The sequence below is a fragment of the Pseudophryne corroboree genome, chromosome 10 (assembly GCF_028390025.1).
Source record: "Pseudophryne corroboree isolate aPseCor3 chromosome 10, aPseCor3.hap2, whole genome shotgun sequence".
NCBI lineage: Eukaryota > Metazoa > Chordata > Amphibia > Anura > Myobatrachidae > Pseudophryne > Pseudophryne corroboree.
In genome coordinates, this window is record NC_086453.1 from 24,203,625 (window position 1) to 24,229,722 (window position 26,098).

The 26,098-nt window shown below is 44.6% G+C and overlaps 1 protein-coding gene across 2 annotated transcripts in view; it reads left to right on the top strand.

Annotated features, from left to right (window-relative positions):
- Positions 1-244: 244 nt before the first annotated feature.
- LOC134965849 (uncharacterized) overlaps positions 245-26,098 on the top strand; it is a 39,102-nt gene continuing 13,248 nt past the window's right edge. Inside the window, exons 1-7 of one of the 2 annotated variants that reach the window (XM_063942229.1) lie at positions 245-334; positions 11,190-11,211; positions 11,296-11,460; positions 17,389-17,512; positions 20,822-20,872; positions 24,087-24,487; positions 25,057-25,119. In XM_063942229.1, the coding sequence (XP_063798299.1) occupies positions 17,391-17,512; positions 20,822-20,872; positions 24,087-24,487; positions 25,057-25,119 (637 nt within the window). In that variant the 5' untranslated portion in view covers positions 245-334; positions 11,190-11,211; positions 11,296-11,460; positions 17,389-17,390. Of the gene's footprint in view, positions 335-11,189; positions 11,212-11,295; positions 11,461-17,388; positions 17,513-20,356; positions 20,438-20,821; positions 20,873-24,086; positions 24,488-25,056; positions 25,120-26,098 lie in introns of those variants that run through there. The other variant, XM_063942230.1, reaches the window with a different exon arrangement.

Sequence of the window (26,098 nt, forward strand, 5' to 3'; positions counted from 1 at the left end):
AGGCTACCATAATAAAATTATAATAATCATAATAGTTAAAATAGAAATAAAAATAATTACAATGACAGTTAATGTATATAAACTTAGTAGGTATGTTTAGGAATTGGTACATTGTGCTATATTCCAGGCTATAAAATTGGTGCAATATGTAGATGCACTATCGTGATGATTACTGGTGATATATGTGTATTTTAAATGTCTCACTTTGTTGTACGATTCTAATTTTGTACTTGTGCAGGCTCCGTAGCTCTGGTCATCATTGAAACCTCCCTGCCGCACGAACGTCGTTACGTCATATCCCGGACACGGAAGTGAGTTGCGGGCGGGCGGTCAGGTGAGAGTAGTTAGAGCACTGACGTTTTTGTCCTTGTATTGTATAAATGTTTTGTTTGTTTCACACCCTGTTTGTCAAGCCCTGAGGATGGGGAGATTCCCTGAAACATGTTGGCATTATAGGGAAACCTATGATTTGAGTCAGTCTGCATGAGTGCCGCCGCACACCCTTTATCTATATATCTAGGATAGATAAAAGTATCAGCAGAAAGCTGTTAGGGCCGTTACAAAATAATGCGCATATTATTCAATAGAAAATGAGCGTATGTATACACTGTAGAAAAACAATATCACACTGTAGTGCTCAGCTAGAATCAGAGGATTGGACGTTGTGGCTAGTCTGCGAGGCACAGGGTCACCGCACACCTGTCACACAGTAGGTGGTGATAGTATGATGTGGGGGCGGGATCCGCTAGCGTCTAGGGGTATGCAAGCGGCTGGTTACAACAGTACAGGATTGTATAATCTGCCTGTCACAAAATGAAGTATATCAACTAGTCCTAAACCCTACAGTACTACAAGAAGAAAACTGTTATCATACACACACAGCATACCTACATCTACACAGCATACATACACACAAAACACACACATACAGTACATACATACAGACACACACACACACACACAGACCATACCTACATAAACACACATAGCATACATACAGTACATACACACACACACACACACACACACACACACACAGCATGCATACATACACACACACACACTACACACCTACAAACACACAGCATACCTACATCCAAACAGCATATATCCACACAAAACACGCACATACAGTACATACACAGACAGACACACACACACACACACACACACACACACACACACACACACACACACACCATACCTACATAAACACACATAGCATACATACAGTACATACACACACAGCATGCATACATAGTTACATACACACACACACCTACAAACACACAGCATACCTACATCCAAACATCATACATCCACACAAAACACAAACATACAGTTCATACATACATACATAGATACATACATACAGACACACCCACACACCCACCATAACTACATAAACACACACAGCATACATACAGTACATACACACACACACACACACACACACATAGCATATAGCATACATACATACATACATACACACACACAACACACCTACAAACACACAGCATACATACACACAACACACACACAAACAGCATGCATACATACACACACACACACACACACACACACTACACACCTACAAACAAACAGCATATCTACAAAAAACACACACACACACACACACAGCATACCTACATAAACACACATAGCATACATACAGTACACACACACACACACACACACACACACACACACACACACACACACACACAGCAATAACCAATGTAAGAGAAGAGAAGAAGATTGTGACGGAGTGAGTTAAGCACAGGAGCTGCGGCTGCACATGCTCAGCTCCTTCCACTGTGACTCATGTGTCCAGTACAGAACTCTCTGCTGATCAGAGCTCTCTATGAGGAGAATTCAGGGCAGCTATTTAGTGCCTTCTGTGTGGGTGGTCCCGCCGGGTGCAGGGAGGAAGACAAGGCTGTTTCCCGTCTCTGAAACACACAGTTCGCTGTACTTCGTAAAAATAAAAAAAGATGCAAAACTGCCAGTGCTTGATGGCAGGCAAGGGGGGCCCTTAAATTTGGGGGGCCCAGGGTAATGTGTCCCCTGGGCTCCCCCCTTAATCCAGCTCTGTACTTAAGTCAAGCTCCACAAATACTGTATTTTCAGAGCTTGAAGACTGTAGGGGGACAACGGGCCAGATAGGGAGTGACAGATAAGCAGGAGGTATCCGTGATGTCTCCTGCATTGCATTTTAATGAAAAGTGTTGATAATTTATGCAGAAGTAGGTGAAAATGTTTATCGTCTTCCACATTTTTTTATAAATTGGGAGATGCAGAATAGACCTCCCCCCCTAAACTTGCTGCTGTAGGGTTACAATATAATGTGTGTTACCGGCATGCAGCCTGGAATCTTTGCTGTGTGAGGTGACATCCGTGGAAGTCATATCCGCATAACATTATCTCCTTCTGACAATCCCAGTGCAAAAACAACAATAGAGTACCCGTCTCTCCTTCCCTGGTCTCTATCCACCTGCAGAGTAATTAGTAGTGATGTGCACCGGACATTTTTCGGGTTTTGTGTTTTGGTTTTGGATTCGGTTCCGCGGCCGTGTTTTGGATTCGGACGCGTTTTGGCAAAACCTCCCTGAAATTTTTTTGTCGGATTCGGGTGTGTTTTGGATTCGGGTGTTTTTTTCAAAAACCCCCCAAAAACAGCTTAAATCATAGAATTTGGGGGTAATTTTGATCCCATAGTATTATTAACCGCAATAACCATAATTTCCACTCATTTCCAGTCTATTCTGAACACCTCACAATATTATTTTTTTGTCCTAAAATTTGCACCAAGGTCACTGGATGACTAAGCTATGCAACCCAAGTGGCCGGCACAAACACCTGGCCCATCTAGGAGTGGCACTGCAGTGTCAGACAGGATGGCACTTCAAAAAAATTGGCCCTAAACATCACATGATGCAAAGATAAATTAAAGAAAAAAGAGGTGCAAGATGGAATTGTCCTTGGAAACTCCCACCCACCCTTATGTTGTATAAACAGGACATGCACACTTTAACAAACCCATTAATTCAGCCACAGGGTCTGCCACACGACTGTGACTGAAATGACTGGTTGGTTTGGGCCCCCACCAAAAAAGATGCAATCAATCTCTCCATGCACAAACTGGCTCTACAGAGGCAAGATGTCCACCTCCTCCTCATTGTCCGATTCCTCACACCTTTCATTGTGTACATCCCCCTCCTCACAGATTATTAATTCGTCCCCACTGGAATCCACCATCTCAGGTCCCTGTGTACTTTCTGGAGGCAATTGCTGGTGAATGTCTCCACAGGGGAATTGATTATAATTCGTTTTGATGAACATCATCTTCTCTACATTTTCTGGAAGTAACCTCATACGCCGATTGCTGACAAGGTGAGCTGCTGCACTAAACACTCTTTTGGAGTACACACTGGAGGGGGGGCAACTTAGGTAAAATAAAGCCAGTTTGTGCAAGGGCCTCCAAATTGCCTCTTTTTCCTGCCAGTATACGTACGGACTGTCTGACATGCCTACTTGGATGCAGTCAATCATATAATCCTCCACCATTCTTTCAATGATGACAGAATCATATGCAGTGACAGTAGACGACATGTCAGTAATCATTGGCAGGTCCTTCAGTCCAGACCAGATGTCAGCACTCACTCCAGACTGCCCTGCATCACCACCAGCGGGTGGGCTAGGAATTCCTAGCTTTTTCCTCGCAGACCCAGTTGCAGGAGTATGTGAAGTAGGAGCTGTTGACGGGTCACGTTCCGTTTGACTTGACAAGTGTCTCACCAGCAGGTCTTTGCACCTCTGCAGACTCCTGGTTAAGCGAATGAAGGGCTCCATCCACAAGTCCCACATGCCTAGCGGAATTGCTCTGTTTTAGCTCCTCCTTCAATGTCTCCAGCTTCTTCTGCAAAAGCCTGATGAGGGGAATGACCTGACTCAGGCTGGCAGTGTCTGAACTGACTTCACGTGTGGCAAGTTCAAAGGGTTGCAGAACCTTGCACAACGTTGAAATCATTCTCCACTGTGCTTGAGTCAGGTGCATTCCCCCTCCTTTGCCAATATTGTAGGCAGATGTATAGGCTTGAATGGCCTTTTGCTGCTCCTCCATCCTCTGAAGCATATAGAGGGTTGAATTCCACCTCGTTACCACCTCTTGCTTCAGATGATGGCGGGCAGGTTCAGGAGTGTTTGCTGGTGCTCCAGTCTTCGGCTGAATACCAAAAGTGGCCCGCAATTCTTCGGGCCACCAACAGCATCTCTTGCACGCCCCTGTCGTTTTTAAAAAAATTCTGCACCACCAAATTCAATGTATGTGCAAAACATGGGACGTGCTGGAATTTGCCCACATGTAATTCACGCACAATATTGGTGGCGTTGTCCGATGTCACAAATCCCCAGGAGAGTCCAATTGGGGTAAGCCATTCTGCGATGATGTCCCTCAGTTTCCGTAAGAGGTTGTCAGCTGTGTGCCTCTTATAGAAAGCGGTGATACAAAGCGTAGCCTGCCTAGGAACGAGTTGGCGTTTGCGAGATGCTGCTACTGGTGCCTCCGCTGCTGTTCTTGCTGCGGGAGGCAATACATCTACCCAGTGGGCTGTCACAGTCATATAGTCCTGAGTTTGCCCTGCTCCACTTGTCCACTTGTCCACATGTCCGTGGTTAAGTGAATATTGGGTACAACTGCATTTTTTAGGACACTGGTGACTCTTTTTCTGACGTCTGTGTACATTTTCGGTATCGCCTGCCTAGAGAAATGGAACCTAGATGGTATTTGGTACCTGGGACAGAGTACCTCAATCAATTTTCTAATTCCCTGTGAATTAACGGTGGATACCGGACACACGTTTTACACCACCATAGCTGCCAAGACCTGAGTTATCCGCTTTGCAGCAGGGTGACTGCTGTGATATTTCATCTTCCTCGCAAAGGACTGTTGGACAGTCAATTGCTTACTGGAAGTAGTACAAGCGGTCTTCCGACTTCCCCCCTGGGATGACGATCAACTCCCAGCAGCAACAACAGCAGCGCCAGCAGCAGTAGGCGTTACACTCAAGGATGCATCGGAGGAATACCAGGCAGGAGAGGACTCATCAGACTTGCCAGTGACATGTCCTGTAGTACTATTGGCTTTCCTGTCTAAGGAGGAAATTGACACTGAGGGAGTTGGTGGTGTGGTTTGCAGGAGCTTGGTTACAAGAGGAAGGGATTTAGTTGTCAGTGGACTGCTTTCGCTTTCACCCAAAGTTTTTGAACCTGTCAATTACTTCTGATGAATGCGCTCCAGGTGACGTATAAGGGAGGATGTTCCTAGGTGGTTAACGTCCTTACCCCTACTTATTACAGCTTGACAAAGGCAACACACGGGTTGACACCTGTTGTCCGCATTTCTATTAAAATAATTCCACACCGAAGAGGTGATTTTTTTCGTAATTTGACCAGGCATGTCAATGGCCATATTTGTCCCATGGACAACAGGTGTCTCCCCGGGTGCCTGACTTAAACAAACCACCTCACTATCAGAATCCTCCTTGTTCCTCCTCAGCGCCAGCAACACCCATATCCTCATCCTGGTGTACATCAACAGTGACATCTTCAATTTGACTATCAGGAACTGGACTGCGGGTGCTCCTTCCAGTACTTCCAGGGGGCGTGCAAATGGTGGAAGGTGTCACCTCTTCCCGTCCAGTGTTGGGAAGGTCAGGCATCGCAACCGACACAATTGGACTCTCCTTGGGGGTTTGTGATTTAGAAGAACGTACAGTTCTTTGCTGTGTTTTTGCCAGCTTAAGTTTTTTCATTTTTCTAGTGGGAGGATGAGTGCTTCCATCCTCATGTGAAGCTGAACCACTAGCCATGAACATAGGCCAGGGCCTCAGCCGTTCCTTGCCACTCCGTGTCGTAAATGGCATATTAGCAAGTTTACGCTTCTCATCAGACGTTTTTAATTTAGATTTTTGGGTCATTTTACCGAACTTTTGTTTTTTGGATTTTACATACTCTCTACTATGATATTGGGCATCGGCCTTGGCAGACGAAGTTGATGGCATTTCATCGTCTCGGCCATGACTAGTGGCAGCAGCTTCATCACGAGATGGAAGTGGATCTTGATCTTTCCGTATTTTACCCTACACATTTTTGTTGTCCATTTTCTAATGTGTGGAATTATATGCCAGTAATAAATCAATAGCTATGGCCTACTGTACCGTACTGCTATATATATACTGGTTGCCAGCAAAATTCTGCAGTGTCCTCCTACTATATACTGTGCACCACTACAATGCAGCACAGATATAGATGGATAGTATACTTGAAGACACAGAGGTAGAGCAATGGACTTCTGTACCGTACTGCTATATATATACTGGTGGTCAGCAAAATTCTGCACTGTCCTCCTACTATTTACTGCGCACAACTACAATGCAGCACAGATATGGATGGATAGTATACTTGACGACACAGAGGTAGAGCAATGGACTACTGTACCATACTGCTATATATATATACTGGTGGTCAGGAAAATTCTGCACTGTCCTCCTACTATATACTGCGCACAACTACAATGCAGCACAGATATGGATGGATAGGATACTTGACGACACAGAGGTAGAGCAATGGACTACTGTACCGTACTGCTATATATATACTGGTGGCCAGCAAAATTCTGCACTGTCCTCCTACTATATACTGCGCACAACTACAATGCAGCCCAGATATAGATGGATAGTATACTTGACGACACAGAGGTAGAGTAATGGATTACTGTAACGCACTGCTATATATATTCTGGTGGTCAGCAAAATTCTGCACCGTCCTCTTACTATATACTGCGCACAACTACAATGCAGCACAGATATGGATGGATAGTATTCTTGACGATACAGAGGTAGAGCAATGGACTACTGTACCGTACTGCTATATATATACTGGTGGTCAGCAAAATTCTGCACTGTCCTACTATATACTGCGCACAACTACAATGCAGCACAGATATAGATGGATAGTATACTTGACGACACAGAGGTAGAGCAATGAACTACTGTACCGCACTGCTATATATATACTGGTGGTCAGCAAAATTCTGCACTGTCCTCCTACTATATACTGCGCACAACTACAATGCAGTACAGATATAGATGGATAGTATACTTGACGACACAGAGGTAGAGCAATGGACTACTGTACCGCACTGCTATATATATACTGGTGGTCAGCAAAATTCTGCACTGTCCTCCTACTATACAGTGGGGTTTGACAGTTTGGGCACCACAGGCAAAAATTCATTTTAATGTGCAAAAAGAAGCAAGGAAAGATGGAAAAATCTGTAAAAAAAAGGCATCCAATTACAGATTAGACATTCTTATAACATGTCAAAAAATGTTTGATTTTATTTCCATCATTTACACTTTCAAATGAACAGAAAACAAAAAATGGTGTCTGCAAAAGTTTGGGCACCCTGCAGAGTTAATACCTTGTACTGCCCTTTTGGACAGCTGAGACCTGGCAGTGTCATGGATTGTTCTCAATCATCGTCTGGAAAGACCAGGTGATGTCAATCTCAAAGGTTTTAAAAGCCCAGACTCATCTGACCTTGCTCCAACAATCAGCACCATGGGTTCCTCTAAGCAGTTGTGTAGAACACCGAAACTGAGAATAGTTGACGCTCACAGCAGGAGAAGGCTATAAGAAGATAGCAAAGCGTTATCAGATGCCCATATCCTCTGTTCGGAATGTAATTAAAAATGTCAGTCATCAGGAACAGTGGAAGTTAAAGCAAGATCTGGAAGACCAAGAAAAATATCAGACAGAACAGCTCGCAGGATTGTGATAAAAGCAAGTCAAAATCCACGTTTGACTGCACGATCCCTGCAGGAAGATCTGGCTGACACTGGAGTTGTGGTACACTATTCCACTATAAAGAGATACTTGTACAAATATGGTCTTCATGGAAGAGTCATCAGAAGAAAACCTCTTCTACGTCCTCACCACAAAAATCAGCGTTTAAAGTTTGTAAATGAACATATAGACAAGCCTGATGCATTTTGGAATAAAGTTCTGTGGACCGATGAGGTTAAAATAGAACTTTTTGGCATGATGGAGCAAAGGTATATTTGGAGAAGGAAGGGCACAGAATTTAATGAAAAGAACCTCTGTCCAACTGTTAAGCATGGGGGTAGATCAATCATGCTTTGGGGTTGTATTGCAGCCAGTGGCACAGGGAACATTTCACGAGTAGAAGGAAAATGGATTCAATAAGATTCCAGTAAATTTTGGACGCTAACTTGATGCCATCTGTGAAAAAGCTGAAGTTAAAGAGAGGCTGGCTTCTACATCTGGATAATGATCCTAAATGCACCTCAAAATCCACGGTGGATTACATCAAGAGACGTAAACTGAAGGTTTTGCCATGACCTTCACAATCTCCTGACCTCAACATAATTGAAAATCTATGGATAGACCTTAAAAGAGCATTGCGTCACAGACAGCCCAGGAATCTCAAAGAACTGGAAGTTTTTTGTAAGGAAGAATGGCCGAAGATACCTCAAACAAGAATTGAAAGACTCTTGGCTGGCTACAAAAAGCGTTTACAAGCTGTGATACTTGCCAAAGGGGGCAGTACAAGGTATTAACTCTGCAGGGTGCCCAAACTTTTGCAGACGCCATTTTTTGTTTTCTGCTCTTTTGAAAGTGTAAATGATGGAAATTAAATCAAACTTTTTTTGACATGTCATAAAAATGTCTAATCTGTAATTAGATGCCTTGTGGAGATTTTTCCATCTTTCCTTGCTTCTTTTTGCACATTAAAATTAATTTTTGTATGGGGTGCCCAAACTTTCAATACCCACTGTATACTGTGCACAACTACAATGCAGTACAGATATGGATGGATAGTATACTTGACGACACAGAGGTAGAGCAATGGACTACTGTACCGCACTGCTATATATATACTGGTGGTCAGCAAAATTCTGCACTGTCCTTCTACTATATACTGCGCACAACTACAATGTAGCAAAGATATGGGTGGATAGTATACTTGACGACACAGAGGTAGAGCAATGGACTACTGTACCGTACTGCTATATATATATATATATATACTGGTGGTCAGCAAAATTCTGCACTGTCTTCCTACTATATACTATGCACAACTACAATGCAGCACAGATATGGATGGATAGTATACTTGATGATACAGAGGTAGAGCAATGGACTACTGTACTGTACTGCTATATTTATACTGGTGGTCAGCAGAATTATGCACTGTCCTCCTACTATAAACTGCGCACAACTGCAATGCAGCACAGATATGGATGAATAGTATACTTGACGACACAGAGGTAGAGCAATGGACTACTGTACCGTACTGCTATATATATACTCGTGGTCAGCAAAATTCTGCACTGTCCTCCTACTATATACTGCGCACAACTACAATGCAGCACAGATATGGATGGATAGTATACTTGACGACACAGAGTTAGAGCAATGCACTACTGTACTGTTATATATATACTGGTGGTCAGCAAAATTCTGCAATGTCCTCCTACTATATACTACAATGCTGCACAGATATGGAGCATTTTCAGGCAGATAACGTAGATATTTGCAGCACACTGAGCACAGATATTTGCAGCACACTGAGCACAGATATTTGCATCACACTGAGCACAGGTATTTGCAGCACACTGAACACAGAAACTGAGAGAACGCAGCCACGTCCTCTCGCTATCATCTCCAATGCACGAGTGAAAATGGTGGCGACACGCGGCTCTTTATATGCAATATGAATCTCGTGAGAATACGACAGCTGGATGATGACGTTCGGGCGCGTTCATGTTAACCGAGCAAGGCGGGAAGATCCGAGGCTGCCTCAGAACCGTGTAAAATGGGTGAAGTTCGGGGGGGTTCGGATCTCGAGGAACCAAACCCGCTCATCTCTCTAGTAATTAGCTGCCTCATTCATCACATTTTTCTGGACTAGCGCTGAAATCTGACACACCTCGCTCGGCCTGGGGCAAGGTCTTTGCCACCTCTGTAGAGGTGAGTCTACACTAGACAGTGGAATATTCACTATGATCTTTTTCGTTTTCATTTTCTAACCACATTGCTGGGAGGAAGTAATTTACAGAATACCCAACAACAAGACAGAGGAAAGATTAAACTCCCAATCTACACCACATCTCCTGCAACTGAAGTCGAATGGTTCTAACCAGTGGCAGGATTTTACCTAATGGCTGCAGGGCTGCAGCCCCCCAGTAAAACCCGCCACACTCAGGGACTGCATAGCAGTGACTTCCCATTGGAAGTGTTACCTGCTAATGACAGCCAGACAAGCAGTCCCAGGTGGAGGTGCTTTCTCCCCCTGAGACTGCCAGTCCTGACTGTGATAGCAGAGGGAGCGCGTTCCATGGGAACCCACTCCCCTGCTAATTCGTCAGTCCTATCTGGCATCTATGGGCTGCAGCTGGATGCAGTCCATAGAAGCCAGCCTGCCCCTAAGCCCCACCCCTGCTGCCACCTGACCTAAACCCCACCTCCCGGTGACATCACATCAGCCATCAATCACGGGGAGGTCAGTCCAGGCACTGCAGTATCCAGGGCTTGGGAGGAGACCAGTCAGACAAGTAAGCAGCCACCTCTGGTTCTAATGTCCCAGGCACTTCTGGTGCCAGTCATCCACAATACCATTGTCTCCTTTATTATATAGCGCTGTTCCTGGCCTACTCTATAATTATGGTTCTGTCTGTGAGTACCGGTGCACCTCTTTGGAGCAGCAATTTCTAGTAATTCTTATGTAGGTTATCATTTGCTGTTTTTTACTGTCAGTGTTGCACAAAGAAATTCTCTCAGCAGCGCCTACTGCCTGGCTAGATTTTTTTGATGTCCATAGGGCCCTGCGGCTCCCCACTGCCCACTGACTCTAGCTGGTCGGTAGGCCCAGCCTTCCCCCTGCACTTATCACTCTCTGTCTGTGGTTTCACTGCAGTGCTTGTAATTGTGCGCCATACTCCCTGTTGTACATTGCATTTCCGTCACGTTTAATATTACCCCTTGTACAGTGCTGTGTACACCTTGCAGTTAGGCATAACGGGGAAAGCACCCCCACCCCCCACCCCCAGAAAAAAAAATAATAATAATTTATTCTTGGACTCATTAACTTTTTTTTTTTACAGGACACAAAGTTCTCCTTAGATGGTAAGTAGCACACAACGTATGTGTGATTTTACAGCTGCTGTGCTGTCACACGGTAACAGTGTTACTTTTCCCCCCTAATTACAGTATACGTAGATGTTGCTTTAAATTAAAAGAACCTGATGGATGATGACATACTACAGAGGGCTGGCCGTCCGTATCACTGAGGCCGGCACGCACTTCCTTACTCATTCAGTCTTTGCTCGGCTGCCGAAGAGTCAACACACCCGCTACAACTGTCTGAAGTCTCCAGTAAGTAGATATAGCCTGATATGTCCATGTTATAAGATGAAGAGGGTACATATATGTTACGTACATGTTACTTGTGTCTGCTAGTGGAATATATTTACCGTACAGGCTGTGGAGGAATGTGTGTGTGTATTGCTATGTTTTACTTGGAGAAGTTTTGTGCAGCACAATCTCTGCTTTTCTATGTGCTGGAAGTCGGCGGCACGTAGTACTTACCTGCACTTTATCATGGGGTCATTCTGAATGCCTGTATCTAATCTCAGAAACAGGACAAGCCAGGAAAATCTGTTTTTAGAAATGAATAAAATAAGCCTCTGCGTGTGGAAGCTGCTGTATATCTTGTATCAACTTGTAGCTTTAAGTGAGCACTGATTCCTCTTTTCCACTGAAGTCCCGGGTCGGACCTGAGACTCAGAACACAGTTCCAAACTGGGTAAGGCAGGGAACAGTTCCACTTCCACCACGATGCTGATCCAGATTATATCTGGATTATTTCCAGATCAGAGCCGTTCACACTGCACACTGTAAAACCATGCTAGGTACCTGGGTGACTGGAGCCAGGTGGACAGTTTTCCACTGACTTAAATTCTGGATTGCACAATATCCCGGGATAAAGGGGAGAAGGGGTATTAGCAACAGCACCTGGTCCTGGTTTTAGGCTGATTCAATTCAGTTCATAGTCTCTTTACAGTATTTACCTAACTGTGTAATCATCTGTCTCTCCTGCAATGTGAGGCACCTGTAGCTGTGGGAGAGATAGCAGCACGCCTACGCTGTAGACTGGGGCAGGGGCTGGCTGCCAACTTTCAGCCTGTGGGGCAGACAGTGACTCAAGCAAGCGACCCAGTTTTTCTCAGGGAATCTGCAGTCATGTGGCCCTGGAACACCTAAATTGCACTGGTGCGGGGGGCAGGTGGCACACTGCCCCCCTGCCCAGCCAGCCCCTGGTCTGGGGCCAAGCAGTCAGTATCATTGTGTACACACACACACACACACACACACACACACACACACAATAGCTCTGTCACACAGTATAATATTTCTATATAGAAACAATGTTATACACCGTATAATTCAGTACACACAGTATATGACTATAGACACAGATTAACTCTATATAGACACAATATAATTCTATGCACACAGTATAATGCTGCACACACTATTTAATTCTATATAAAGGCAATATACAGTAATTCTATACAAACAGTTTTACACCTGTAAAGTTTGCACAGTATATAACTGTACACCAGACACAGGGACGTGTGAGAGTGATGGTTATGTGGATCACGGCTGACACCTAGTGGACGCCTTCACTTAGATAAAAGTGTCAGTAAGTGCTAGTGAGAGAGTCTGCAGTGACTGCTAGAGGCTGACAGGCAGCAAATTACACGCAAGAAACGATTACACGTGAAGCAGCTGGGTGGTACAGCAGCATGTTATATGTGGGATACCTGTTCACAAACAGACGATAGGAAAACATATTACATTAAAGTAACAAAAAGTTTTTGTTTTTTTAAAAACAGCAAGAGATAAAAGCTGCCGTGATGCAGAGGGAAGAAGGGGGGTGGGGAGGATGGCTGGCGTACACACCTTATATCTAAAGATATGAAGAGGTGCTGTCATGCTGAGGCTTCTAATGCTATGCTGGAGGAAGAGAGAGGCAGATGCACGCTGCTAGCACTATGATCACAGTTAATATGGAGTATGAGTGAAGGGTATCTGGTCTCTCTACTACTGGTCGACAGTAACTAGGTCGACAGGGTTTCTAGGTTAACATATTCTAGGTCGACAGGTCAAATGGTCGACATAAGTTTTCCCCTTTTTTTCTTTTTTTTTGAACTTTTTCATACTTTACGATCCACGTGGACTACGATTGGGAACAGTAACCTGATGAGGAACCTTGCCCGAAGCATAGCGAGCAAAGCGAGGGGACACGGTGCACTAATTGGGGTTCCCGGTCACTGTATGGCGAAAACAACACCAAAAAATATTTTTAAAAAACGCATTTCGACCTGTTGACCTAGACCCTGTCGGCCTAGTTACTGTCGACCAATAGTGGTTGACCTAGACACTGTCGACCTAAGTGTGTTGACCTTCAATACCACACCCAAGTGAAGTTCTTAGCACACAGTTGTGCAAATATGTGGCCCATGTACTGTGACCAGGTGACCTCATTACACATGGGCCCATGTACTGTGACCAGGTGACCTCATTACACATGGGCCCATGTACTGTGACCAGGTGACCTCATTACACATGGGCCCATGTACTGTGACCAGGTGACCTCATTACACATGGGCCCATGTACAGCGACCAGGTGACCTCATTACACGTAGGCCCATGTACTGCGACCAGGTGACCTCATTACACATGGGCCCATGTACAGCGACCAGGTGACCTCATTACACGTGGGCCCATGTACTGCGACCAGGTGACCTCATTACACGTAGGCCCATGTACTGCGACCAGGTGACCTTATTACACATGGGCCCATGTACTGCGACCAGGTGACCTCATTACACATGGGCCCATGTACTGCGACCAGGTGACCTCATTACACATGGGCCCATGTACAGCGACCAGGTGACCTCATTACACGTAGGCCCATGTACTGCGACCAGGTGACCTCATTACACATGGGCCCATGTACAGCGACCAGGTGACCTCATTACACGTGGGCCCATGTACTGCGACCTGGTGACCTCATTACACGTAGGCCCATGTACTGCGACCAGGTGACCTTATTACACATGGGCCCATGTACTGCGACCAGGTGACCTCATTACACATGGGCCCATGTACTGCGACCAGGTGACCTCATTACACATGGGCCCATGTACTGCGACCAGGTGACCTCATTACACATGGGCCCATGTACAGCGACCAGGTGACCTCATTACACGTGGGCCCATGTACTGCGACCAGGTGACCTTATTACACATGGGCCCATGTACTGCGACCAGGTGACCTCATTACACGTAGGCCCATGTACTGCGACCAGGTGACCTTATTACACATGGGCCCATGTACTGCGACCAGGTGACCTTATTACACATGGGACCATGTACTGCGACCAGGTGACCTCATTACACATGGGCCCATGTACTGCGACCAGGTGACCTCATTACACATGGGCCCATGTACTGCGACCAGGTGACCTCATTACACATGGGCCCATGTCCTGAGACCAGGTGACCTCATTACACAGGGGCCCATGTCCTGAGACCAGGTGACCTCATTACACATGGACCTATGTACAGCGACCAGGTGACCTCATTACACGTGGGCCTATGTACTGCGACCAGGTGACCTTATTACACGTGGGCCCATGTATTGTGACCAGGTGACCTCATTACACATGGGCCCATGTCCTGAGACCAGGTGACCTCATTACACATGGGCCCATGTCCTGAGACCAGGTGACCTCATTACACATGGACCTATGTACAGCGACCAGGTGACCTCATTACACGTGGGCCTATGTACTGCGACCAGGTGACCTTATTACACGTGGGCCCATGTACTGCGACCTGGTGACCTCATTACACGTGGGCCCATGCAACATGTTCCAACCAAAGCCTAATTGGTTTTTGTCAGGGACTAAAAGCCAGTCTATTATTGCCGTTTATATAGCCAAAAAAGGTCCTGTGGTCTCATTGGTTGCCGGGTGTCAGGTGTGTGGTCGCGACTTAAAAAAATAAACAAACAGCCCATACAGAGGAAACAATGCAACACACTCGTGCTGGAGCCACAGTGATACATAGCATTGTGGCCACGCACAGGAGGTCAGCCTGCGGCGCATGCGCAGAAGGACCGGCCGGCTGACTACAAGCACCACAGAGGGGGACCGCCAGAGACCGCCGGAGAAGAGAGTGTGGCTGGAGCCTGGGACACCGCATCACTTCGCCGGAAGGGTGAGTATACATAAATACGTATAACAGCAGTACCAACCAATCAGCTCCTAACTGTCATTTTTCAAACACAGCCTGTGACATGACAGTTAGGAGCTGATTGGCTGGTACTTTATCTCCATCCACATTATCTCCATCCAAGGCTTAGTAAATAGACCCCTTAGTTTGTAATCATTCATCCTTAGTTGTTCCTGGGAATATTCCATCCATATGGTATAAGTGATTACAAGAAACATCCCATATGAAAGTCTTCATTTAAGCCATCGGTGCTGGGCTTCTTAGTCTATGGGGTAAATTTACTAAGCTCCCGATTTTATTCTAGATTGCATTTCCGGCAGAAAATGCCCCTCATTATTTACTAAACACAAATCCCGGCAGAGTTTAACCAATAGGGCTGTAACACACTGGCCGGTTTCTCCCGGAAGGCAAAAAGCCGGACAAACTTTGTCCGGCTTTTTGCTATCTGGGAGAAACCGGCAGAGTCTGTCACACAGGACGGCTCTGAGCCGTGGGTGATGCTGTGCGCATGTGCAGCATTACACACGGCTTGGAAAAAACCGTTGTGTGTGAAAGCTCCCCTTCACACACACGGTTCACTGGCTGCAAAGACGGCCCGGCGTCCGCCCGGCAGCCGGACCTTCCAGTGGTGAGACCCGGCTGCAACCCGGCAGCCGGGCCGGGGTCGTGCAGTGTGAAGGGACCCTAGCCCTCACACTGTTAACTACAATGCTTTTTCCCGGCCGGCAAAAGCCGGGTAGTGGGTTTTAGCCCTTATGCATTGAGATACACGGCCGGCCACACATGTACGAACAATTAGACCATCGGTCAAACATGGTTGGATTTTCACATACACCTCGTAGAACACAGGAAGGGTTTATATTCTCATTCACTGCCGACATTACACAAACACTGTCACAAAGGGATGGAATTCATAGAGAAATAGAACTTTCAAATAGACCAACTTCTGGCTAGCGTGTTTTAGATAATCAGTGAGATCTGTACATGCTTCTCTGTGTAAATGTGTGTGAAATGGTTAAGATTAGAAAAAACAACAACTGTGTGCCCCCGCCCCCCTCCCCCTTAAACATATCCAACTCCGGGCTCTTTGAGCTGGTCCCATAGTGCAGTGGTTCTCAACCACGATCCTCAAGTACCCCAACAGTTCATGTTTTCCAGGTCTCCTCACAGAATTGCAAGTGAAATAATTTGCTCCACCTGTGGGTCTTTTAAAATGTGTCAGTGAGTAATGAATACACCTGTTCAACTGCTAGGTGACCTGGAAAACATGACCTGTTGGGGGGACCTAGTGTGATGATTCCATCAATTTCCTTTTTGTAATTCCAAGTTGGGTCACATTCCAGTTGTTGATAACATGCTTTGTTAGCAAGGGTTCCGGTATGAATGGTCGACCATGTTAAGGTTGACAGTCATTAGGTCGACCACTATTGGTCAACATTGACGTGGTCGACATGGGCTAATGGTCGACACATGAAAAGGTCGACATGGATTTTTGAACTGTTTTTGGTGTCATTTTTTCCGTAACATGACCAGGAACCCCAATTAGTGTACCGCGTCCCCTTGCATGGTTCGCTTCGCTCGCCATGCACGAGCAAGGTGCCTCGCTCCGCTACCTCTACGCTCGGCACAGGTTACTATTCCCAATCTTAGTCCACGTGGATGGTAAAGTATGAAAACTGTAAAAATCTATAAAAAAAAAAAAAATCCATGTCGACCTGTTCATATGTCGACCTGTCATGTGTCGACCATTTCCATGTGCCGACAATGTGTCCACGTCGACCATGTCAGTGTCGACCAATAGTAGTCGACCTAATGACTGTCGACCATAACATGGTCGACCATCCAAACGGATACCGTTTGCAATCTGGTCATTTACTTGCTTCATTCTACGTAGTTGAATAATATAATGTCACCGCCTTTGGCAGCAGCAGCAGCAGCACCACGTGTAACCAGTTGGTTGTCTTCATGCAGAGATCTAATTGTTCTTCTTTCTCCCCAGATATGTTGCGGAAGGAGATCTTCTGGTTTTCTATAAATGGGATGGTGTCCCTTTTCATAACCATCATAAATGTATTTATTGAGGGATTGAAGGATGGTGGATCAAATTTACTCTGCTTTTTGAGGTCAGTGTTAGAATCTTGTTGATTGTGAACCAATCCTGTCGCCGAAGTGTCCGAAGAATGATTTGTGCAAAAAATAGTCCTTTAATCCATTAATCTCAGCTGTCTCCCAAATGTGTATAAATCTACTTGCCAGTTGAAGCTTTCTTCCTTTCCAGCTGTCACAAATGAGAGGCCTCAGTTTAATAATGAGAGTTCTGCTGTGGTCAGGGTATGGTCAGGCAGGTTGAACACTAAGGACTCTAGTAATGATGTTTGAGTTAGGCAGCCATTGTGGGGTGCTGGCCGAATTCAGACTTTTTTTAAAGGGGCAATCACTTAAAAGACAAATTTTTCGGGTTTTGGTTTTGTATTCGGTTCCACGGCCGTGTTTTGGATTTGGACGCGTTTTGGCAAAACCTCCCTGAAAATTTTTTGTCGGATTCGGGTGTGTTTTGGATTCGGGTGTTTTTTTTACAAAAACCCCTCAAAAACAGCTTAAATCATAGAATTTTGGGGTAATTTTGATCCCATAGTATTATTAACCTCAATAACCATAATTTCCACTCATTTCCAGTCTATTCTGAACACCTCACACCTCACAATATTATTTTTAGTCCTAAAATTTGCACCAAGGTCGCTGGATGGCTAAGCTAAGCGACCCAATTGGCCAACACAAACACCTGGCCCATCTAGGAGTGGCACTGCAGTGTCAGACAGGATGGCACTTCAAAAAAATTGTCCTCAAACAGCACATGATGCAAAGAAAAAAAGAGGCGCAATGAGGTAGCTGTGTGACTAAGCTAAGCAACCCAAGTGGCCGACACAAACACCTGGCCCATCTAGGAGTGGCACTGCAGTGTCAGACAGGATGGCACTTCAAAAAAATAGTCCCCAAACAGCACATGATGCAAAGAAAAAAAGAGGCGCAATGAGGAAGCTGTGTGACTAAGCTAAGCGACCCAAGTGGCCGACACAAACACCTGGCCCATCTAGGAGTGGCAATGCACTGTCCTACTACTATATATATACTGCGCACAACTTAAATGCACCACAAGTATGGATGGATAGTATACTTGACGACACAGAGGTAGGTAGAGCAGTGGCCTTCTGTACCGTACTGCTATATATTATATACTGGTGGTCAGCAAATTGTGCAAAACTGAAATGCACCACAGGTATGGATGGATAGTATACTTGACGACACATAGGTAGGTAGAGCAGTGGCCTACTGTACCGTACTGCTATATAATATATACTGGTGGTCAGCAAACTGTGCAAAACTGAAATGCACCACAGGTATGGATGGATAGTATACTTGACGACACAGAGGTAGGTAGAGCAGTGACCTTCTGTACCGTACTGCTATATATTATATACTGGTGGTCAGCAAATTTATGCACTGTACTGCTACTATATATACTACAATGCAGCACAGATATGGAGTGTTTTTCATGCAGAGAACGTATAATACTGGTGGTCACTGGTCAGCAAAACTTTGCACTGTACTCCTCCTATATAATACTGGTGGTCCCCAGTCCCTACAATAAAGCAGTGGGAGCACAGATATTTGCAGCACACTGAGCACAGATATGGAGCGTTTTTCAGGCAGAGAACGTATAATACTGGTGGTCACTGGTCACTGGTCATCAAAACTCTGCACTGTACTCCTCCTATATAATACTGGTGGTCCCCAGTCCCCACAATAAAGCAGTGTGAGCACAGATATTTGCAGCACACTGAGCACAGATATGGAGCGTTTTTCAGGCAGAGAACGTATAATACTGGTGGTCACTGGTCACTGGTCAGCAAAACTCTGCACTGTACTCCTCCTATATAATACTGGTGGTCCCCAGTCCCCACAATAAAGCAGTGTGAGCACAGATATTTGCAGCACACTGAGCACAGATATGGAGCGTTTTTCAGGCAGAGAACGTATAATACTGGTGGTCACTGGTCACTGGTCAGCAAAACTCTGCACTGTACTCCTCCTATATAATACTGGTGGTCCCCAGTCCCCACAATAAAGCAGTGTGAGCACAGATATTTGCAGCACACTGAGCACAGATATGGATCGTTTTTTCAGGCAGAGAACGTATAATACTGGTGGTCACTGGTCAGCAAAACTCTGCACTGTCCTCCTCCTATATAATACTGCTGGTCCCCAGCCCCCACAATAAAGCAATTAGCACACTGAGCACAGATATTTGCAGCACACTGAACACAGTCAGATATGGAGCATTTTTCAGGCAGAGAATGTAGATATTTGCACTTGCAGCACACTGAGCACAGATATTTGCAGCACACTGAGCACAGATATTTGCAGCACAATTTGCAGCCCACTGAACATAGAAACTGAGAGGACGCTAGCCACGTCCTCTCACAATCATCTCCAATGCACGAGTGAAAAATGGCGGCAACGCGCGGCTTTATATAGAATCCAAATCTCGCGAGAATCCGACAGCGGGATGATGACGTTCGGGCACGCTCGGTTTAACCGAGCAAGGCGGGAGGATCCGAGTCTGCTCGGACCCATGCAAAAAAGGGTGAAGTTCAGGCGGGTTCGGATCCCGAGGATCCGAACCCGCTCATCACTACTTGTAAGTAATTGCCCCTTCAAAAAAAGTCTGAGTTTGGCACGCATCCCGCACAGCCGCCTAACTCAAGCTTCATTACATCTAGCCCTAGGTGTATCTCTAGAATATACAGTATATATGCTTGTTGCCGGCTGCTTCTATGCTTTAAATTAAGATAGCGAGGATAAATACAGGACAGCGCCTCTCGCTGACCTACAAACCAATCTCAGGTGACGCTAGATATTAAACATTGAGGTGATGCAGAGGTACTTATGGCACTATCCGTGTAAAGGTATGAAACAGCCGCTGATAAGACGCTGATCAGCTGAGGATTTCTCTATCTAAGTGTGGCTGGAATGAAATCCGGAGCCATGTAAGTGGATTTATTTACTATACACTCACATCATTATACTGGAGGTTTTCAGACACTCTGCATGATACAGTATCCACAGAGACTTTTTTCCTATATACTACCAGCTTGTATATGCATGCAGAACCTCACAAGTCTGTTTAAATAAGTATTTACTGTCAGCACCGTGGTTAGAAGAGATACAATTTACAATTGTTACAATTTATTTTTATAGTACATATGAAGTTTTATTTTATGGGATATTTGTATAATATATTGTTATGTATGTGAATACATTTTAAATAGATGATATACTGTAGATATTAACGTACAGTAATGATCACCTGTATTCGGTCCTCTCAGTTAGAGAATACTGACAACTGTAACTAACTTTCCTTCTGTTAACAGGACATTGAATATGCATGAAGTGACCCTGAGGATTCCCGTGCAAGAGACTGGGTGACTATGATAGGGAATATGTGGGAGCAGGGTTGGACTGGCACACAGGGGTGCAGTGTACTGCTTGGGGCCCCACCCCCTCCTCTAGGGATCAGGTTCCAGACAGTGCTGCTATCAATCTAGTACATTATCATGCATGCACTACAGAATTTACTTGAGACTGGCCACACCCTTAAACATGGGCCCCTACCACTGCCCTACCCCAGAGGGCCCTACATACCCCAGTCCAACACTGTGTGGGAGTGATATGCTAAGCCAGCTAAGCAATACTATAAAACCTAGGCAGCTTGGCCCAACAACGCTTTGTCATCCAATCTATTAAAAAATTATGAAATGTTTGGGCATGCCCATAGGTCCAGAGGCAGATTTTGACAGCTTGGCGCCCTAAGCAATGCACCAATTTGGGCCCCTCTCTTCCTCAAAAAATCCCACTCGACACTTAGACAGCTCCCCAGAGGCAGATGCCAGGACGGTTTTTACCTGATCCCGGTCTTTGCAGCATGCAGCCGGAACTTCAGGTAGGCTGCCCTAACACATCATAGCATAGAATGTGACGGCAGATTAGAACCACTTGGCCCATCGAGTCTATCACTTTTTTTAACCTCATGGTACCCTCCACCCATTTGATCCTTAGTTCTTTGTAAGGATATCCTTATGTCCTTCCCAAGCACGTTTAAATTGCTCTACTGTCTTATCCTCAACCACCTCTGATGGGAGGCTATTCCACTTATCCACTACCATAGTCAAAGCTCAACCAATGACCATGAAGATATTGAGTATGAACTCACTATGGGCTGAATTCAATACGCCATGTGTTCCACAGCGGGAAGTCGAAGGTGACATTATTTTCAGCAAGTCTGCTAGCGCGATCAGTGCAGTTTAATTGTAAAGGGCAATTCACTGCAGAGTGAGACTTGGGGTAAGTGCACAACAAAGTGGCAAAATCATCCCGAACCCCCAAAAAGTGGCAAATAAGATAGCAGGACGTTGTAGGAGGCTGTTAGTGGCCATAAACAAAGTTAGAAATATACATTTTAAATAGGTGCCCGGGGTATTAAACAGTCATATTGCAATAAAGCTGTACATACACCATGAAGGATAGCTTTTCCAATGTTGTTGTTTTTTAAATGCAGCGTTTAAAAAACTGGTAAGTTCATGAGATTCCATTTGTAAAAAAGTGCATTTTAGTCTCTCGTTTCCAGTATACATTTAATTTTTATCTTTAAATCATGTTCTGGAAAGTGTGGCTCCACTAAGAAATATATAGGGGTATATTTAATTGACGTCTGATCCATTCCGACATTCATTTGTCAGAATGGATCCGACCTTGGCTATTCAATGCTATCTCAATTCGACTTTAAAAAAAGTCAAATTGAGATGCGGGAGATGAGACGGGCGAGAGCCGCGGGCAGAGGGGGTAGAGCAGCGCTACAGCAGCGGCTATATCAGCGTAGCCGGAGGATGTGTCACAGCCGTCGCTCATGGCAGCGTCCATCCGGCTCCAGCAGGTCTCGCTTGCTGGACCCGGGTAGATGCTGCTGTGAGCGGCGGCTGTGACACATCCTCCGGCTACGCTGCTATAGCCGCTGCTGTTGCGCTGCTCTCCCCCCCTCCCCCCTCCCCTCGTCTCCTCCTCTCCCCCTTCTCTGCTCCTGCATCTCAATTCGACATGAAATGGTCAAAAAGGGGGTCAAAATCTCTCGGTTTTGGCCTTGTTTTCAACACAAGCACGCGGATCGGCAGCTATTCCGCCAATGCACATGCTTTTTCCTCGACTTGTCGAATAATTTGGGGTTATATTGAATAGGTTGGAACCTCTTCCGACCTAAAAAATTTCGAAAACTGCCGTCTTTTCGAACTTCAAATGAATATACCCCATAAAGTATCCCCACCTGTGAGCTTAGAGTGACACATACCGTAGGGCTGAGATTGTTGATGTGTTTACTGCGGAGTACAAGTAACCAAACTGCAAAATGTTGTGATAATACATATAAGCGCCCATAAAAAAGGGACCGACTGTAGTTCAGGGTCCTTCCACAGATGATTTTCAATGTTATATAACAAAGAAAAAAGTGCATATGGTGATGTACCGTTTTAAAATTTAATATACAATCACATAACATTTTCACCTAACATGTTGTAGTTTGCTTGAGATTATTCTCTTGGTGGAGGTATATATGAGAGTTACCTCTGTGTGATCGGTACATTAACTAGCTGCCTATTCCTAGAGCGCACTGAAAATTGTCTATTCTTTTGATTTTTCCATAACAAGTAACCAAGGTTACTGGTGCCGGTATCTGGCATTACGCCGCGCTACAGTGTTAAAACTGAAAATAAACTACAGCTCCCAGCAGCCTTTGCTGCTGAGAGCTCCCGGCAGCAATGGTTGCTGAAAGCTGTATTCTTTTTATTTTTTGTTTTGAGTTTGAACACTGTAGTGTGATGCATTGCCAGATACCAACACCATCAACAGTTAGCCCTTTAGGTAGGCCCCTGGGCGACGGATTTGGACACATAGCAGTAGATCCACTACTGCATACTGTAGGTCACGTCAATGGATTACTAGTGTTATGCTCTTGTTTATATGGTTCCACAAGGGTTCCATAGTGCAGTATATAAAGGAGAAATATATAATTAACACGGGTACTGACTGATATAACATTAAGTACAGAGCTTTAAAAATATACAAAATTACAGTGTTAAAAACACATAATTTTGTTGATAATACATAGGGAGTAGGTTCTGCTCAAAAGAGCTTACACTCACCAGGATGAGAGGACACAAAGAAGGAGAGAGCAGTAGAGCTGTTGAAAATCAGAGATTGGAAGGTAAGGGGTGATAGGCTGGAGTGTAGAGATCAGTTTTAAGGGCATGTTTATAGAATGGGAGGTTGATGGAAGGCTGAGTGCATGATGGATTACCACGTTTGGGGTGGCATGAAAGGCATTCTGTAGATGATGAACTATGTTGACCTATGTCATCTACTGAGGCATTCCCATATGATCTGCCTGCTCAGATGTAGCATCAAATGTGAAGATTTGTCCCATTTTGCCACCTGTATATGTATGCATGTGTGTGTGTCACTTTGCTCTTCATCTAATCAACATCATCTACTTATGTTGACCAGTAATAGTTGAAGTGAGAGAGATATGGGTGGATGAGAAAGAAACAACAGTGAGGGGAGGTGGTAACTCTACATTATTATATATTTTAGGGATGTTGGACTTAGTGTGGAGGACAGTCTCCAGCAAGAGTCCAAGCCGTCTTCAGTGGATTCTGTGCATTATGTGACTAGTACTGGTTCCTCTGAGGTTCACAACAGTCCTCCTTCACAAGCCTGCAAAGAGACTCAGACCAACTTTGTGCCTGAGAAAAATGATCCAAAACCAGAGGTCAAGTACAATGAGTTAGAGGACATAACGCCTCCGGGGTCCTCAGATATTATGGATCAGCAGAAAACCCCCCCTGGAGATGAAAGAAGAGATGAGAAGAAACGAAGAAGGAAAAGGAAGAAGCGTCCAGTGATACAGGGAAGAGAGATGGTGTCACCTCTGGTTATTAACCCCAAAACCCAAAGCCAAGATCCTTCCCGCCTGTATTCAACAATGGCATCCGGTAGCTGAATTTCCTGGTGTCGAAGATGAAATACTTTTTTAAAGGGAGTTCAGTTTTTGGGTAACATTTTAGGGGCAATGTAATGGGGTGGGAGAAACAGAAAGTGAGAGATTTTGGGGGGAGTTCTCCTGTTATTTTAAAGTGCCAATCATTTATATGGCAAAACCAGGTTGATCTTGACATGTAAATGATTGCCACTTTAAAAAAGAAAACAAAAACAGGAGAACTCTCACTTCCTAGTGACAGCTAATCCAACTGTGCCTGAATGACACCACCTATTACATTCACCCCTTGGCTTTGCATTATTCACTGGTGTTTCCCCCTGCACTTAATACTGTAGAAACATTGTATGGTTTGTATATTGCACAATAATATTGTTTATCAATTACGTATTTATAGGTCAGTAAACTCTGTAATTTATATCACTAAATTATTGATGATATTAGACTAGTACCATGTTTTATGAATTATTACATGATATTTTGAGGATAAAATGACCTTTTATAGAATATAGCTTGTTCAATGTTATTCATTTTATTAAACATCTGATTGTGGTCTGTTTTCCACAGATATTTTTTCAAAATTGGCTGTGAGAGTGATTTTCTTTGTTTTCCTTTTTGGTATCATACAAGGTAAGTTTATTTCACTATCAAATCCATGTTCTATATTTATCATTGCTATACAATACTACAGAAAGGGTATCTTTGTTGGTCTTTATTGAATCCATCGAGTATGGATGACAAGTGGGACTCATCCACCATATATTCAGCAAAAGTGCCGGGAACAAGTCCCACTCATCATCTGCACTCAGGAAATAAAAATAAAGACATAAATAAAAATACAGAGGGCAACCAGTATTGGTGTATAGGAGACTGCAGGTGTTTGACATCATCTTGCTGGGCTCTGATGTCAAGAGGGGCCAGAGCATGTCCTGCACTACAGAAAAAAATTGTCATGCAGGAGATAGAGTTGGGATTGATGCCCCCAACCTGTTTGACAGATGGAGGTCTCTTTCAAATGATAATATTTATTTTATCCTGCACAAAACATAATGTTTTCCATAAATAGGGGTGGGAACTTGATGTGACCTATCTCAGATACTTCCACCAGTATACTCAGGGGGGACCCTACTTTCAAAGAGAAGAGCCCCCTCTTTGAAACAATGTACATCCTTAATAGTTGTGTTTTTGGTGATCACTTGACTACCAGACAATGACACAAAACGCAATACAAACTAGTTGGTGCCAGAAACTTTTTTGGCTTGGGGAGCAAAAGTTCTAGTTACTGTATGCCGCTGTGACTTGGTGTTATGCCAATTATCCTAACAATAAAATATATCGGTCTGCCAACACCAAAGGCTTCCGGGCTCCTTCCATAGAGACCTTCCAGTTATGCTCACAGTATTTACGTTTTAAAAATCAGTAGCATGCGCCTTACAAAGCCGTAGACTAACAGAATATCCGAACGAGACATTAAGTTTTAATTTCAAGAATAACTTCATAGCTTACTCCCAAATTTTAAACACAAGTATCTAGGAGTGGAGCAAGCCACTTTATTAAGGACTATGGAGTGTATTCATGAAACAGTGAAAAGAGTGGAGAAGTGAGCCTA